At 43.8% G+C, this 14,100-nt stretch overlaps 1 protein-coding gene across 1 annotated transcript in view; it reads right to left on the reverse strand.

The window, feature by feature from the left end:
* Window positions 1-4,982, reverse strand: part of LOC149310326 (stathmin-4) — a 13,399-nt gene extending 8,417 nt beyond the window's left edge. Inside the window, exon 1 of the mRNA XM_089528266.1 lies at window positions 4,780-4,982. Coding sequence (XP_089384392.1) covers window positions 4,780-4,875 — 96 coding nt within the window. The 5' untranslated portion in view covers window positions 4,876-4,982. The remainder of the gene's footprint in view (window positions 1-4,779) is intronic.
* Window positions 4,983-14,100: the final 9,118 nt, after the last annotated feature.

A 14,100-nucleotide genomic window follows, 5' to 3' on the forward strand; every position in this document is an offset into this window, starting at 1 on the left:
TTGTCCTTAAACAGTGGTCACTAACATGCAAATTGGCTGTGGTTGCCATGATAGAGATAAAGCCTGCCATGCTTTCAAAAACCTTTGGATTTTCCAGGAGGAGAAGGAGAAGTTGAAAAAACACTTTCTTGTTCCAATAGCCCTGCATGTCCCATGGAGTGCGTGTTTTAAAATACATTTTCCTCCTTTTAGCCATCAGCAAAGCAAAACCCCCTATGCTCTCAAGCCTAAGGTGTTTTGCATCTTGGCTGCATTCTTCAATAAGGGGGCTAGAAAATCAGGCATTCTGCACATGTTCAGGGGTGGTCTTGCCAATCCTGCTTTGGCGTGTAAATTCCTCTGAGGAAACGTCCATGTGTGCAATCCCTCTTCTCTCTTTCTCTGACATTGCTTCTGCCTATCCAAAAATCTGTTTAGGATTTATACAGGTGCACGCGCACACACACAACTTCATTGGCAAGGCTTTTAATTTCTAGAACCAGAGCCATTGTGCCAACCCTCCTTGTGATCCCAGATGCGCCAGTGGTGCTGATGTTGCAGGAAAGCTTTCCTTTGTTTATGACTTCATGGGCTCACAGCCTTTGCAGAGAGCCGACTCGGCCTTAGCTCTGATTAATAGATCTCCCTAGATCCTCATTCCTGAACCTAAGGGGACAATCTCTATAGAAACAAGCCCCCTCAATAATAAAATGGAGGGTTAGGGGGTGTGGAGAGGAAGAACAGGCTGCAGATGTGAGCGATGCTGCCTTCTTCCCAGAGGTTTCTACAAGGGATGCTCTGGGTCTTCATAAATAAGAGAGGGAGGGAGGGAGGGAGGGAGGGAGGGAGGGAGGGAGGGGAAGAGGAGAAGAAAACCACAGCCCTGAATAATATAGGATGAGCTCATGCAACCAAAAGTAGGCAAGGAAGAGGAGGAGGAAAGAGCGAAAAGAAGCATGCACATGTGCAAGGAAGAAACCCTTAGCAGCCATGCCATGTGCGAAGCTACAGCCAGTATCAATTTAGGCATGCATGTCCATATTGCATCTGACCATGCATGCACAGATATTTTTTGCATGCAGACTATCAATGCCTTTATTAATATTTGCATTAAAAGTTTCCTTTGACCAGCCACTTCCCTGGAAATGAAGGGCGCAAAAGCACCCTTACGGAAGAATGGAAAAATTCCAGCAGTGGTCAAAGGAGAAAGTGTGAAATTCAAGCAAGCCTTTTAGAAAGGGAACGGAGGTTTCTTCTCCACCAGCAACTCTTCTGCCCTTGCACACTTGGCGCAAATGCAGTGAAGAAATGGTTCTTTTCGTGTGCTGTCTTCCATCTTTAGGTGTCAGAATCAGAGAGAGGCACAAAGGATTGCTCCTTTATGCAATTTGCTCCCTTAGCAGCATCTACATCAGGTGTATGTGCGGGTGGTTTCTTAGTATATGTTGTAAATGTATATATTTTTAACGTATGTTTTGAATAAAGTTTATAACGATTTAAAAAGAGAGAGAATTACTACCCAGGAAAACAAATCTTTGGGGACAACCTGTTGTTTTCGGTACCTACGCAAACACTTTAGGACCAGGTAGTGACGAAAACAAAACTTCCCCATTTATAAAGGTGGAGAATGAAGGCTAAGTGGGATGCAAGGTCTGCCTGCAGATCTGGGACACCGTCAAAGGAATTGTTTCAGAGAGTTACCAGGGACCATTGGGGTTCCCATATGGGGGGAAAGGCAGAATGTTGATTTAATTCATTCATTGATTTATTGGCTTCATTCATTCATTGGAATTGTGCATTTATGGCAGGGATTGTGAATTTTCTACCTGACCAATTTCCCCCCTCCAAATAAATGAATAAATCTGCAACCCAGATCCTGCCCCATAAAGGCCCAATCCTGCCATCTTGACAAAGAATGCTGAAGGATGAAACTGAATCATCCTTTCTCAGTTTGTTCTTGGGTATTGGTGGGAGAGGGATGGCTTTGGATGGGTTGGCCAAGAAGGATCCCAAAACCCCACCTGATAAGACACCCTTCATGGACCCCCCCCCCCCCCCCCCCCCCCCGCAGTCCTGCTTCAATGTTTTTAGCATTTTCCATTTATTTATGTGTATGCTGCCTTTCTCCCAGAGTGGGACTCCAGGAAGCTCCCAAAAGTAAGTATAATATATATATATATATATATATATATATATATATATATCCACATATTAAAAATGCAAAATCATTTTAAAACATATAAAAGTTAAAAATAAATAAATAAAACAGACATCCCTGTCAAAAGGTCCTCTCAGGTTTTTAACAGAGGCTGGTTGGGCTTTACTTGAATAGTGTCTTCCTGCAGAGCAGAAGCAAGTTGGGCTGGATAGCCCTGAGGGGGGGGGGGTCTCTTCAGACTCTAGGGTTCTTTGTATTTCTGCATGAGAGAAGGGGGTTGGACTGGGTGGGCCTTGGGGTCCTTCCAACTTTAGGGCCCTATGTATTCCTGCATGGCAGAAGGGGGTTGGACTGAGTGGCCCTTAAGGGGCCTCTTCCAACTCTAGGATTCTATGCATTTCTGCATGTCAGAAGCGGGTTGGACTGGATGGCCCTGGGGGGCTCTTCCAACTTGATGAGTCTATGATTCCCCTGCTTACTCATTACAAATCCTGTTTAAACAAAAGGGTCTTTGGTTGCTGGGGGAAAGAGAGCAGGGAGTGGGCCAGCCTAGCCTCCTGTGGCAGGGGGTTCCAGAAGCTGGGGAGCAGCGATTGAGAAGGTTCTTTCTCTCAGGTCCTCACCAAATGCTGTTGTGATTGTGGCAGACCCAGAGGAAGCCTTACTCTGTAGATCTTAGGACAGCTTTGTATAGGGAACTTATCCCATGAACAAATACGCCGGCTTACCTCTTTTGGCTTGAATTCAGGATCTGGGATACCTCCGGATGTTATCATAGCTAAATTGACGCCTATCTAGGTGGGATGCCACCACCCGGATATATCCTGGGTCGGACCCTGGCTCAGCCAACACTTTTTCGAAGCTTCCAACTTCAAAAACTGGCCTGCTGAGCGAGGCTTCAACCCGGGATGCATCCAGGCAGCGACATCCCAGCTAGATAGGCAGCAATTTAGGAGTGATAACATCCGGGGGGATCCCGGATCCTGAATTTAAACCAGAAGAGGTAAGCCGGTGTATTTGTTCATGGGATAAGCTACTCAGTCTGGACCTAAGCCATATAGGGCTTTATGGGTCATGACCAGCCCTTTGAATTGTGCCCAGGAACCAGTAGCCAGTGATGCTGCTTCGACAAAGGAGTTATATGCTCCCGCTAACTGTCCCTGAGCCTGCCTTCTGGCCATGTTTCCATTATCCTTCCAGTAATAAGGACTGGAAACTTAAAAATTAAATAAAAGGCTGAGCCAGGATAGTCAAGAAGTTGAATTCTGTATCTCCATCGGGGTGAATTCACTGCAGATTTGCAAGTGGAAACTGGAGCAGAAGCAATAAACAAACAAACAAACAAACAAATAAATATCCCCTTCGGTCCCCCCCACCCCTCAAAAAGTGACTCTCTCATTCATTCATTCACTCTGTTTACTCCACTGATAATTTGCCTGATCATATATGTATTCCTTCTGATGGCTCTCTCCAATAAGAATTGACAAGACTTTGGTCTGTCTTCCTTCCTTCCTTCCTTCCTTCCTTCCTTCCTTCCTTCCTTCCTTCCTTCCTTCCTAATTTTTTCCTCCAGCCAGACTGTTTTCCATGGAGATGTGCCTTGAAATATCTCCCTGTCAAGTTTCTCTCCTCATCTCATTGCACTCAAGAAAGGACTTAGATTAGAAAGGATCACACAGACAGAAAAACACAGAAAGCAACCATTTATTGTGATATAGCCATGCACAAAAGAGGGAGGGGGGTATTAAAAAAATGAAGGGAAAGAAGAAAAGAAGGGGGGAAAGGATGGTGGAGAGTTGGTAGCAATGAGAAGAAGGCTAAAAGGATACAATGGATGGACAAAACAACAGTCATGTGATTTAAAAAATAATAATAGCTGGGTATAGAAGGGGGATACAATAGTAAGGCATTTAAAAGGCAATTATTATATGACAGTGCAGAGGAAGAGAAAAGTCAATGGGAAAAGGGGTGTGTGTGCTGGAATAAAGACCTTTAGAGGCCCTAAGCACTTAAAAGCTTTGGGTGCCCCCAGACAGATAGATAATATCCCAAAATATAAACCATAATAAACAATAAAATACAGTGTTACCAGTTACCAGAGTCTAATTTTGCTGTAGTCCTAAGATTAATGTGTATCATTAACGTCTAGTATTACTATTATTTATTTATTTATTGCACACGCGCACACACACATGTGTGTGTGTGTGTAATTTTTTTTCATTTATTGTGGGAACTTTTTTTGGCGGAACCTGGTTCAGATGCACCATTTGCAGTTTTGCAAATCTTTCTGGAAATGCATAGTTTTGCATTTCAGCCACACCGTTTGCGGTTTTGCACCATATGGACTGTGGATAGATCCAGCAATAGAAAAATTCTAGTGTGCCTCCCCATCCCACTTCCCTTGATGCCTTAAGCATGTGCTTATTTTTTTGCTTAATGGTTAATCCAGCCCTGGCTCTGGCTGCAATCTTGCAGCGCCTTTCCATAACCATCTGTGGCTCTCAGATCACCTGCCTCCCCCAAGGGAAAAAGAAAACTTCTCTCTTAGGCAGAAAGATATACCCTAAATTCCTCAAATCTGGTTTGCTGCCCTGGACTTTCCCAGCCTTGCTTGGTTTGGGGAGGATTTGGGGAGTACTCACCCCCAAAGAAGGCTGGCGTGTGGTGATGGTGGTACCCAGCCTCTCGCTTGCCTTCTTCCCAGGGCAAAGGATGCTCATCAAAGGACCACTGAGCATCTTCCAGGCTGCCAAGCTCTCCCCATGACATCACCTCTGAGGCAGCTGATTGGCTGAGCTCGCCGGCCCTCCTGATTGGGCCGCATCTTCTCAGGGATGAAGGAATGGGCCAGGTGGGCCAGGGATGATGTCACACAAGGGATGCTGTTTTCAAAGAAGGCTCTTTGGATGCAGATGAGAACAGAGCATCCTTGAGTCAGAGGGAGGAGGGAGGATGCTCCAGAGGCAATCCAGGCCATCCTGGCAGATGCTTTGTTCAAAACCACTACGACATCCTCCACTGCAATGTTAAACCCACGCCTTCCCTCCCACCCAAAGCCATGACATCCTATGGTTAAACCCACACTAGATTGTAAAGGAAGTACCATTTTCTGTTGCAAATGAATGTTAAATTTCCTGGACTTTAACATTGTCAGAAGGAGGAGGTGCCAGCCTACAAGAGATACCCTTCCATACCATCTGAACTGAGAACAAAAACAGCAAAATGCAGGCCTAGGACTAACATCCTCACCCCCTCCCCCTCCCCCCGTATGGTTTTTAACACCTTGCTTGATGAAGAAACCAGTGGAGCTTCAAAAGCTTGCAGTGCGTATACTGTGCATTTTGGTTGGTCCAACAAAGGTATCACTACACAGTACAGTCACCCCTCTGTTTTCACGGACTGGATATCTGCAGTTTTGATTATTTATGGAGGGATGACCTCCATTAAAGTTAACAGTGTATGCACATGTGACACATGCACATGGCCGTATGCAGGAGCACGCAGTCATTCAAAGCTATGGGGCTTGAATATATGTGAATTTCCAAATTCACTGGGGGGGGGGGGGCGTTCGGAATGGATCCCCTGCATATTCGGAGGGAAATATCTCCAACTCTCTTCCATGCCAACATTCTCTGAAGATGCCAGCCAGAGATGCTGGCGAAACATCTGGAATAAACTCTTCTAGAACATGGCCACATAGACAAAAAACCCCACAAAGAACTATGGATGCCAGCCATGAAAGCCTTGGACTTCACAAAGGTATCACTGTTTAGTGGATTTTGGATATTACTGGATTTGGTATAAGGCCAACACAGCTACCCCTGGATGATATCCTCCCTCCCATGTTATCCAAAATATTTGAAGTCGGGAAAATGCATGACTTTGGCAGGCTTACCTATCCAGGGGTAGCCAAATGCATCCGAAGAACTAGACCGAAGTCTACGAAAGCTCATGTTGCCAACGTCTTTCTCAAAGATGCTACAAGATCTCTCTACATACAGGGGTAGGTGGGTTGGGAGCGATTTCGTTGGGTAGTCTTATAGACTAAAGGAAAAAACATAATAAATAGTAAATAAATGATAATCAAATAAAGTATTTTAGAAATCAAGGACAGAATCTACTGTAAGTATAGATATAGCGACATAGCAATAGTACATTTATGTTAGAGAATTGTCAAACGCTGCTAGAGAAGAAAGAACAGGACAAAGAGGCTGGATGACAAATAAATGGATGCAGTGTAATGTATTGTATCATATTGTAGGTGTCTCTATGTAAGTATGGTTGGCCCTCCATGTTTGCAGCTTGGACTTTTGTGGATTCGATTATTTGTGGTTTTGACTAATATATTCTCTCTAGGCATCTCAAAGTCCTGCAGCACAATTCTGCCAGACATTGACCATAGAGTTGTGCTGGAGGACCTGGAAGGTCCTAGAGAAAAAACTTCTCTATGCAGGTCCTCCAGCATGATTTTATGATCAACTTTTGTTAGATGTTGACCATAGAGTTGCACTGGAGGACTTGGAGATTCCTAGAGAGGTAAAAAATAGTGTTTTCTTATTTCCTTTTTTTCTGCGTTCATGGGGGTCCTTCATCCCTAACCCCAGTGAATGTGGAGGGACTGCTGCATGTATATTTGTTTGCGGGGGGAAGACCTAGGGCCTCGAGAGAGTGGCCATAAAGACTGGCATCAGGGCAAAGTGAGTCCGCATGACTCATGCATCAATGTGATGCCGTGAGCCCCACCACATGGCGGGCGGCATCACGGCACTCCTCTGGCACCATATCCAAATGACACCGTGCCAAAGGAGTTCAGAAAAGCTGCTGCACCAGTGGCTATGGAGCCCTTTCCACAGCACAGAAAGGAGCCTCTTTTTGCGGCTCCATTTTGCACCACAGAAAGGCCAGATCAGGGCTGCAGCATGTAGTTACTTGGCCCCAATCCAGCGCTGAAAGGGGCAGCCTGTTCAGCCCCTAAGTCCATGAAAGCTTGCACTACAACGTCTTTCACACAGTTAGTCTCAATGGTGCTGCAAGTTTCCTTTGCATATTGACATATTCTTGTTTGACTTTATTTCCATAGCAAAACCATGTGAAGGTGAACGCAGGGGTATTTCGGGGCCTTATAATCCTACATTGCTACATCGCTAGGATCATGTGAACCACAGAAACCAAAGTATGTCATAAGAAGAGCTGGATTTAGGTCGCCTCCGCCACTTAGCCCTTAAAATCCATCAGCGGATGACCTAAATGTATGACTCCACTCTTAATATCAGGCCGGTTGCCAAGACTTTAAACTGTCTTCCAAGGCACTGAAAACACAATGTACTTGAAGCATGTTGCAGATTTCACAAGCGTTGTGCAAGTTTTTTTGTGAAACAGGCATTTACCAGTTAAGTCTAAATCTTATTTATTTATTTTAAGTGCCAATCGGAAACGCCAGAACACAGAAAACGTGAGCATGCCAGAAAACCCGTGACATTGACTGGGAAACAGCAAAGCAGTGTCTCTCTAGCAAATCCTATTTTTACAGCTAAAATATTATATTTACTACAGCCTGACTGTGAATGTTATTGTCAATCTGGAAAAGAAGAAGGGAAAAGAAAAACTAAACACGGAGGTTCAAGGTCCATCTGGACGGGGCTTTAACTGTGCAGAAATTCCCACATTTAAGGAGTTTTTCATTAGAGTCCAGACAAGAGTCTGCCTCATTCAGAAGGATTTGCAGCAGAGTCCAGACAGGGTTTGCATCTGCACTGCAGAAATAATGTGGTTTAACACCGCTTTATCTGACCTGGCGTAATTCTGTGGAATCATGGGATTTGTAGTTTGGTGGGGTACCACAGCTCTCTGACAGAGAAGCCTAGATAGCTCACAAAACTACAAATCCCAGAATTCCATAGCATTGTTCCATTGGCAGTTAAAGCAGTGCCAAAGTGCATTGTTTCAGCACTGCAGATGCAGCCAATATGATCTTCCATTTGTAATCTCTCCTGTATTTTCCCATTGTTGTGTTTTTCTTTTCTTAGAATAGAATATCTGCTAAGGAATGAAAGATGGAAGGGCTGCACAACAGTTTTCCACCCGTTGCGGAAGAATGATCCAGCTGGAAGTATCTTTAGTATAGTCTTGAAATGACCAGCAATGGCAGAAATGGACTACATGGTCCTTGAGATCCTTTTCCACTCAGTGATTCTGTGCTCTCTTCTTCTTTCTTCTCCTTCTGTGCCTTCAAATGGAATCCAAGTTATGGTGACTCCATCCATTCCTAGGGCTTTGCTGGCAATTGAGATTTCTCAGTGCTTTCCTCAGAGGCCGAGAGTGTGTGACTTGCCCATGGTCACTTGCCCAGTCTTCCAGTTTCCAACAGTCATACGACTTTACCACACTAGCTCTTAAGTTTTGCTGCAGAGAGGTTTGCCATTGCCTTCTTCTGAGGCTGAGACTATGACTTTGCCCAAAGTGAACCCAGTGGCCGAGTGAGGATTTGAACCCAGTTTCCCCCAAATTCTTAGTCCACTCAGACCTCTACACAGTGTTCTTGTTGTTAGGTGCCTTCAAGATGGCTTGAGCCCTGTCCTAAAATGGCCTTGTCCAGATTTGTTCAGAAAAAGTTTGTAATACCCTAAAGGCACTGGATCCCATCTGATCTTGGAAACTAATTAGGGATAACCCAGGTTTCAACTTAGATGGGAGACCTCCAAGGAGTACCAAGTGCTGGAAGCTCTATTTCAGAGGAAATGGTAAAACCACCTGTGAGTTTTCCTTGCCTACGAAAACCCTAGGAAATTAATGGGGTCACCATAAAGCAACAGGCGACATGGGATTTTTTGGTGGTCTTCCATCTCAGTATTAACCAGGGCTGGCCTTGCTTAGCTTCCAAGATCAGATAAGATCTGCTGCCTTTCTTGTTTGTTGTTGTGTGCCTTCAAGTCTTTTCTGATTTATGGCGACCCTAAAGCTTTCCTATCATAGGGTTTTCTTGGCAGGTTTCTTCAGAGGAGGTTTGCCATTACCATCCTCTGAGGCTGAGAGAGTGTGACTTGCCCAAGGTCACCCACAAGGTTTTCATGACCGAGCCAGGATTCAAACCCTGACCTCCAGAGTCCTAGTCCAATGCTCAAACCACTACACCGCGCTAGCTTTCGGGTGTCAACAAATGTCAGTTTGTGTGTGTTGTGGAGTCACTTTTGATTTCTTGAAAGAAAGAAATCTCAGATTTCAGAAGCAGCTGATTTAGGAATTTGCATTTGGAAAAAGCTTGCTGCCAGGCCCTGACTAACAAAGAAGACACAGAGGAAGAGACACAAAGGAGCCACAGTGGGAGACAATGTCCCTGTGAAATTCTCTTGCACCACCCAAGAGAGTGGGGTGACTTTTGCTGGCGCATCAACTGGTTTCTATCAGAAATTGCTTAGCACAATTGCGCCTTTGATGTTTAAGTGGAAACAGACCACTTCTGCCTAAACGGGCGCCGTTCCCATATTCTTTTTGCTGGTATACTCGACACATACCCATGGATGCACAGTGGGACACTTTTCCCTAGACCCTTGCACACCTATCCTTGTACGCCCAGAAGGAATATGTACTTTTGCACATATGGCACGCCTGTTCAAGCATTGCTGTTGTTGCCGTTGTGTGCTTTTAGGTTGTTTCCGACGTATGGTGACCCCAATCATGGGGTTTTCTTGACAAGAGAGTTTATCACACAAAGGAGATCGGGAGTTTATCCCATATATATCCAGGAAAAATCACGTAATTACACACAACGATTTCACACAACATCATACAAAACCTGCCATTAAAGTGGTTACAAAGAAGCATTAATGTGCATCTTTTTACTTTCAGGATTTCAGTGAAAATGCATTTCCGATATCACTTTATCTGCACAATTGTGTGTGATAATTGTTCATGCAATTACTTGCCATTTCTACTTCATTTGCGGGATGCTTTAAATGCGCTTTAACCTCTCTCTAATGTCAAAATCAGCCCCAGTGTGATAAATGCCAAGGTTTCTTCAGAGGAGGTTTGCCCTTGCCTCCCCCTGAGGCTGAGAGAGTGTGACTTGCCCAAGGTCCCCCAATGGGTTTACATTCCCAATCAGGAATTGAACCCTGGTCGCCAGAGTCCTAGTCCAACACTCAAACCACTACACAACGCTGTCTCTCTCATTATTAAATTTATCTATCTATTAAAATATCTGTTGCACTCTCTATCATGAGTTCTTGGGGTGGCATAAAATTAAAACAACATTTGTGATGTAGCGTTTGGAGTGTTGCACTGGGAATCTGGGAGAGCAGGGTTCGAATCCTCACTCATTTGAGATGTGGTGCTGGAGAAGAGTTCTGCGGATACAGTGGACTGTTAAGAAAAACAATAAATGGGTCCTAATGCAGATCAGGCCCGAAGTCTCCCTGGAAGGAAAGATGAGTAAACTCGGGTTGTTATACTTTGGTCATATCATGAGAAGAAAGGACTCCCTAGAAAAGTCTGTAATGCTTGGTAAGGTGGAAGGTAGTAGGAAAAGAGGAAGACCACATTCCAGATGGATAGACTCAGTTAGAGAAGCTATGGCCATGAATCTCCAAATCCTAAGCAGTGCGGTTGAGGATAGGATGACTTGAGATCTTTCATTCATACAGTCACTAGAGGTTGAAGTGCCCCTATGAATGAAAGACCTCCAAATCAAGGAGAGCCAGCATGGTGCAGTGGTTTGAGCCCTGGACTATGACTCTGAAGACCTGTGTTTGGATCTCTGCTCAGCCATGTAAACCCACTGGGTGATTTGGGCAAGTCACACTCTCTCAGCCTTTGAGGATGGCAATGGCAAACCCCCTCTGAAAAAAACTTGCCAAGAAAACCCCATGATAGGCTCACCTTAGGCTCACCGTAAGTTGGAAATGACTTGAAGGCATGCAACAACAACTCTGGTACCAAATTTTGTGTTAAAGCAGCAATGTCTGGGAACACATACACTTTGTATACCTGTATTCATCTTTCATACAACTCTCTTCTTTATTTCCCCTGCAAGAGACCCACAGGGCTGTGCTGTTAGCATTTGCAGTCAGTTCATGAACTGCTGGTCTTCCGCGAGCATGTGGTTCAGCTTCCCTTTGTTGGAGTTTTATGTCACAAGAATGTGGTGTCCTTAAGCAATGCAAGGAAGAGGACTGCAGAGAATCCTGTACCGAGGGACCTGAATGTGTGTGTGTGTTGATTCTTTTGTGCATTGTTTGATTCAGGAAAGAAAGGGTTGTAAAAGGATCCCTGCAGCTGAAGTAGAGAATTTTAGTGGCTCATCATCATCATCATCATCATCATCATCATCATCATCATCATCATCATCTCCTCCTCCTCCTCCTCCTCCTCTCTCTTTCATAGTCTTCCAGGTTGTAATTTTGGGCTACCAATGATTCAGATTATGACCAAGAATCTAGGAATCAGGGAGGTCATTGGATAATGCGGCACATTCCAAGCACTGGCCAGACTTCTGTTGGACAATTGCAAATACACATTCACAGCTGGTACATTTCCCAGTGCTCCATCCTCCAACAGCTTGGAAATGCTTCTGTTGGGGTACTCCCTTGTCATGATATGTCCGAAGTACTACATCCTTGGTTTGGTCATCTTGGCTTCTTCCAGGGAGATTTCTGGCTTCATCTGCTCTAGGACCGCTTTGTTTGTCCTTTTGGTGCTCCATGGGATCCTCAGTACTCTTCTCCAGCCCCACATCTCCAATGCACTGATTTTCTTCCTATCTTGTTTCTTAACTGTCCAGCTTTCGCACCCATCCATGGTAACAGGGAATACGATGGCTTGTATGATTCTAAGGTTTGTGTTCAGTTGTGTATCTTTGCATTTTAGGATCTTTTCCAGTTCTGTCATAACCACCCTCCCCGTTCTTAATCTTCTTCTGATGTCCTGACTGCAGTCCCCATTTCTATCAATGTTTGATCCCAGGTATGGCAATTCTTTTACTAGGTTGAATTTGTGTAAATTCTCTGTGGTCTAAACAATTTGAAAGCTTCTCTTTTGGACAGAGCTAACTTAATATATTTGGTCGTTCGAGAGGATGCGTAGTAGTTGGTTCCTGCCAGTAAAAATATCACTTAAGGTAACAGCATTCCTGGTGTGTACAACATGAGGGTCCATGCTAGGTCTAGTTCACACAACAGAAATAATCCAGATTGAGACTTCTTTAACTGCTCAAATGTCTTACAAAACTACAATTCCCAGGATTCCCTAGCATGGAGCTAGAGCAATTAAAGCGGTGGATTATTTCTGCAGTGTGGATTGGACCATAGGGTTGTTTTAGGGTCGCTATAAATCTGAAACGAGTTGAAACCACACCCGCACAAAGTTAAGAGGGGACAAAATGGCTTAAATCCTTTGTAACTTTTCTTTTCAAACAGGCTTTTAATACATAATTGCACCCAGGGAGTCTTCCTATCGGCATCTTTGCTACGGTGTGTTTTTAAAAGTTTTATATATTTAATGCAGTATTTTTGGAAACAATTTTTTCTTGTTATATTAATTTGGTGTTTTAATTGCGTTTGAAAATTGTACTGTTTTTGTTGTTATTTTATTGTTGTTGTTGTTATGCTTCCATAAGAGGATTTATTTGTGTGTAAGTTACCAACCGCGCCCAAGCCATTGGTGTGCTTGTTAATGCAGAGATTATCAAAGAAATCGATAACGCCAACAATACGGTGTTACTAACCGACAACTCAGATGGTCTGCAAAGATGGATCAATGAAAGCTAGTGAAGCAAGTAATGGACCTGGATTAAAAATGAATGTTAAGAAAACCAAGTGAAGAGTAATCAATAGAAAGGAAGGAGCCTAAGAAATGGCAGTCAGTGATTTGAAATAGAAACGTGGAATGAATAAGACAAACACAAATAACTCAGAGTCTGGTTAAGCAAGCACTGGGATCATAATCATGCAATAAAATAATAGAATACCAATAAAAATATCTGCTATGCAAGGTTTGCAGCAGGAATAGAATAGGGCATGGGAATGTGCAATATGAGGACAGCATGGTATAGTGATTTGAAAATTGGGCTATGTCTCCGGAGACCAGGGTTCGAATCCCTAATCGGCCACAGAAATCACTTTCTCGGCCTCAGAGGAAAGCAAAGGCACAAACTCCTTTGAATAAATCTTGGCAAGAAAACCCCATGATAGGCTCACCTTTCGATCGTCATAAACTGGAAACAAGTTGAAGGCACAGAACAATGACAACAATGCCTGGTCCTGACCAATCAATGGTCTGCTATTTTCACAAGTATATCTATAGATCTTCAACAATGGCTCTTATCCTACATTGTGATGAGCAGTATATTCAAAACAACAGCTTCTGTTGTATAAGTGTGCACCCACACTGTAGAAATAATGCTGTTCAACACCACTTTAAGTGCTGTAGGTCCATCCTATGGGATCCTGGGATTTATAATTGTACAGGTCTTTACCTTCTTTGCCAGAGTGCGAGTGCCTCGCCAAACTACAGATCCCAGGATTCTGTAGTATGGGACCATGGTAGTTAAAGTGGCGTCAAACCGCATTGTTTCTACAGTGCAGATGCACCTTAAGACTTATGCCTTTTCAGTGTCTGTCCCCTGAAACCCTGGGACTCCCTTCCCAGAGAAGTCAGACTGGCACCCTCCCTACTTTCTTATTGTAGGCAAAAATATATGTTTCTGTATAAGGCCCGTTGCACCAAAATAATGTGCTGGGTCTTGCCTATTGTTCTGCTGGTGTGTGTTTGCACACATGCTTCATAAAATATGTTTTAATTTAGTTTTAATTGATTTTTTACATTTTTTAAAATTTGTTGTAAGCCGCTTTGAGTCCTGAATTGGGAAAAGGGCAGGATAAAAGTAAACATAACAATGGGGTTTATCACACGAAGGAGATCGGGAGTTTATCCCATGAATATCCTGGAAAAATCATTTAATTACGCAAAAT

The sequence above is a fragment of the Sceloporus occidentalis genome, unplaced genomic scaffold (assembly GCF_023333645.1).
Source record: "Sceloporus occidentalis isolate IW3139 unplaced genomic scaffold, rSceOcc1.0.p SCAF_6, whole genome shotgun sequence".
NCBI classification, from domain to species: Eukaryota; Metazoa; Chordata; class Lepidosauria; order Squamata; family Phrynosomatidae; genus Sceloporus; species Sceloporus occidentalis.